Raw genomic sequence first — 4,311 nt, forward strand, 5'->3', positions numbered from 1 at the left:
GCACCAGGCCTCTAGCCTATATAATAAAAGGGTAATATGCAAACTGACCCTAACAACAGAAAGACTGGGAATGACTGGTCACTATGACACACACTGACCACCAGGGGGCAGACGGTCAATGCAGGAGCTGCCTCTTGGTGGTCAGTGCGCTCCCACAGGGGGAGCTCTGCTCAGCCACAAGCTAGGCTGCCGGCTGCCAGTACAGCGTTGGTGGTGGGAGCCTCTCCCGTCTCCTCAGCAGCACTAAGGATGTCCGACTGCAGCTTAGGCCTGCTCCCTGCTGGCAAGTGGACATCCCCCGAGGGCTCCTGGGCTGCCAGAGGGATGTCTGACTGCCAGCTTGGGCCCAATCCCCAGGGGAGTGGGCCTAAGCCAGCAGGTGGACATCCCCGAGGGGGTCCCAGACTGCGAGAGAGCACAGGCCGGGCTGAGGAATTCCCCCCCACCCCAAGTGCACAAATTTTTGTGCACTGGGCCTCTAGTCTATATAATAAAAGCCTAAGCAACTGTTATGGTGGAATGAACAGAACAACAGGTTGCTATGATGCGCACTGACCACCAGGGGGCAGACGCTCAATGCAAGAGCTGCCCCCTGGTGGTCAATGCGCTCCCACAGGGGGAGTGCCGTTCAGCCAGAAGCTGGGCTCATAGCTGGCAAGCGTAGTGGCGGTGGCGGGAGCCTCTCCTGCCTCCATGGCAGTGCTAGGAGCAGTGAGCCCAGTGGTCAGGAGCAGCAAGCAGGTGGGCGGTAAGGAGCGAGGGGTCCCGGACTGTGAGCTGTGAATGGGATGTCCGCTTGCCGGCTAAGGGGACACCCACAGCCCTGCCAGTGCACGAATTTTGTGCATCAGACCTCTAATATGCATATAAGATCTTTAATCTCTCCCCACTCCCCTTTCCCCTTCCCTCTGAGATTTGTCAGTCTGTTCCATGTTTCCATGCCTCTGGTTATGAAAATAGTTTTAACCTTGGGACCCACAGGGATCTACAGATTACACTTTGAACCCTCCTTTAGGGCTTTATCCTTAAAGTACATCATATATTGCACATACATGGGTGTTAGTTACTAAAACGTTTCATGAGAGGCTTGAAGAAAATGTATCTGTTTGAAACATGCTATAGCACTTTCCTTCTTTTGAAGATACTATGCTTTCCCTGTAGGAATGTATCCTGTCAGGTATAATGTCAGTGAATGGAAAGAAAGTTCTTCACATGGATAGAAACCCATATTATGGAGGAGAAAGTGCATCTATAACACCTCTGGAAGATGTAAGTATTAGAATAAATTAATATGCCTTTTATACTTTGAATCTTCTACTTTTAATTTTTTTAAAATTTATTTCAGAGAGGAAGGGAGAGGGAGAGGGAGGTAGAAACATCAATGATGAGAGAGAATCATTGATCGGCTGCCTCCTGCACACCCTCCACTGTGGGATCGAGCCCACAACCCAGCATGTGTTCTTGACCAGAATCAAACCTGGGACCCTTCAGTCTGCAGTCTGATACTCTACCCACTGAGCCAAACCAGCTAGGGCTAAATCTTTTACTTCTGAATCTCAACTTGACTCCTTAGAGGTAATTTTTAATGTTTCATCAAGGGCATTAAGTGAAACTGGCAGTTTTAATTTCTTATTAGATTATCTTTAGCATCATAATTTTCAGGAGCTTCTAGTTTGGGGCTTGCACAATTGAAATTGTGCCCTTTGTTGCCATCTGGAGCAGTTATCTCTCAAAGTTAATAGAAGTTCAACTTTTGATGAAGCCCTAATGTGTGCCAGACACAATGCCAGTACTTTCCTCATGGTTTGATTTATTTTCCCAGTTAGAGATTTTTTTTATCCCCATTTTTCAGACAAAATAGTCTCAGTGGGGTTAAAATCACAGAAATGGGTTGCGCACCTAGGTTATATGACTCCAAAGCTTAGTTCCTTTTACCATACTGCCCTGTTCCCTCCTCTTTGATAACATGGGTATATGAAGCATTTCCAAAGTGTGTTTTGCTAAATATATTTATTTCTCTTTGTGATGTTTGTTCTGCACCCACATGTATGGATATGAGCTGTACTTTTTTTAAAAAAATAGGAAATATAGATACCATCAATTACTTCTTAAATAATGACTTAAAATAAACTTAATATTTATATAAAAAAGTTTTCTTCTATATTCAGGAATACAAAGAAATAGAAGGAATAATACTACTGAATGAGAAACCTCCATCTGGATTGAGTTAACATTTTGCTATATTAGCATGCCTTTTTGTGTTACTGGTTTTGAACTATTGGAAGTAATAGACATAATGATACTTGACCTATTTCAGAATTCATTTGCTAATAATAATATTTTCCTATATATTACTGTTACCACATTTAAGAAAATTAATAATAATATCCAGACCATATTTGAATTTCCCAGGATTCCTCAGAATGTTATTGCTGTATAGTAGTGTGGTTTTTAAACCAGTTTAAACACTGCCTTTGAGTTGTTTTTCCTTGTTCTCTTCATCTACTGGAGTCTCTCCACTTTTTCTTTTTCCTTTTGCAAAGTCCAGGCTAGTTTATAAGAAAGTATTGTTAGCTACTTCCCATTGCATCACATCAACAGGCACATAACATCTGGTTGCCCCACTGTTCATGGTGCTAAGTTTGACCCTGGTTAAGATGATTACCACCAGAGCTCTTCATTGTGAGTAATCGGTGGAGTGATGTGCTGGCACCAGTCTTTCCATGCCTAGTACATTTATTAGCTGATCTTCAGTAAGATGAGCAAGCTCACTGTTCTGTTTTCTTTTTCTGTGAATATATGCAAGGACTTAGGGATTTTTATAGAGTATATAAGTACCTACTTTGCTTATTCTGTTCCACCTTAGCAATATGTGAATTTGAATGTTCTCAACTTTTAAACTGTAAGCTTTCATCTAGAGTTTCTACTTATCTCACACAAATTGTAAATTAATTGGACTAATTTTAAATGTCTTTTCTAATATGAAGAATCCAAATTTTATTTTTAACTCCTTACATAACTACAAAAGCAAAATTAAGCCTTTTGATGGCTTTCTATTCAGGAAGGAATGAGTTTAAATGATTTCTACAAATAAGGAGTGTATCTGCAGAACTAATTAATGTGTCATTGACAAATAGTTTCGTGTTCTTGCTTTTCTGCTAATAAAACAAACACTGCCTCTGCAGTACTTGTGTTAACATTCATTAGTTTAGTAATATACTTAGTTTATGTATACATTAGAACTTTACTAATAGTTTTACCTGATTCAAAATGAAATGTGCTGCTCTGGCCGGGGTGGCTCAGTTGGTTGGAGTGTCGTCCTGTACACCAAAGATTTGATCCCCTGTCTGGCAACCTATCCATGTTTCTCTTTCATGTTGATGTTCTCTCTCCCTCCCCTTAAATTCTCCTGTCTCTAAAATCAAAAATAAAAATAAATGTGCTTGTTATACTTTGCCTCATATACTGGTGTTATTACCCCAAAACCATGTCATCAAAAAACAGTTGCATAGTATAATGGGAATTAAGTTTTGTTACATTATAGGTATTTTTGTTTTGGTTTTAGTTATACAAAAGATTTAAAATACCAGGAACACCACCATCATCAATGGGGAGAGGAAGAGACTGGAATGTTGACTTAATTCCCAAGTTCCTTATGGCTAATGGTAAAGAATTCTAACTTAAATTTATGACAGAATCTGATTTAAAACTAGAAACTAACTCCTGACAGAGAATATTATTCCAGGTATGTGGAAATGGATTTTTTTAAATGGTTACAGTATGGTGAGTAATATGCTCCATTAGAGGCGTCTGGAAGCAATAAAAATGGAGAGAAATGGAGGTGACTTCTTAGTGATTGGTTCTGAAGAAAGAAAATTACGATATGATATGACACAATACATATCAAAATTGTAAGCATTTATAACAAATTTTTCTCTTGATGCTTTGGTAGATAACTGGTCTTTCTAATCTGTTGGCTTTTAAAGTTTTTTAAAAATATTTTTTAATTAGAGGAGTTGAGTATCTTTTTAAATTGTTGATATTATTGTCTTTTTCTGAGATGACTGGAAAGTCTATGTTCTTTAAAGTATGTGCCACCCTCCCCCTTTTTTTAAAATTTATATTCTGTAATTTGTTTTAAGGCAACGTTCTTATTTGAATTTTCTCTGAAATAATTTAGTGTTAACTAAATTATTTTGAGGTGAATTGTAAACTCAAAATTTTTTATGTAAGTAATAAAATTATTATTATTATTATTTTAATATATTTTATTGATTTTTTTACAGAGAGGAAGGGAGAGAGATAGAGAGT

At 38.8% G+C, this 4,311-nt stretch overlaps 1 protein-coding gene across 1 annotated transcript in view; it reads left to right on the top strand.

Annotated features, from left to right (window-relative positions):
- The window catches only part of GDI2 (GDP dissociation inhibitor 2), a 44,271-nt gene that overhangs the window by 15,978 nt on the left and 23,982 nt on the right, over nucleotides 1-4,311 (top strand). Inside the window, exons 2-3 of the mRNA XM_005869505.2 lie at nucleotides 1,162-1,269; nucleotides 3,566-3,665. Coding sequence (XP_005869567.1) covers nucleotides 1,162-1,269; nucleotides 3,566-3,665 — 208 coding nt within the window. The remainder of the gene's footprint in view (nucleotides 1-1,161; nucleotides 1,270-3,565; nucleotides 3,666-4,311) is intronic.

The sequence above is a fragment of the Myotis brandtii genome, unplaced genomic scaffold (genome assembly GCF_000412655.1).
Source record: "Myotis brandtii unplaced genomic scaffold, ASM41265v1 scaffold297, whole genome shotgun sequence".
Lineage (NCBI taxonomy): Eukaryota > Metazoa > Chordata > Mammalia > Chiroptera > Vespertilionidae > Myotis > Myotis brandtii.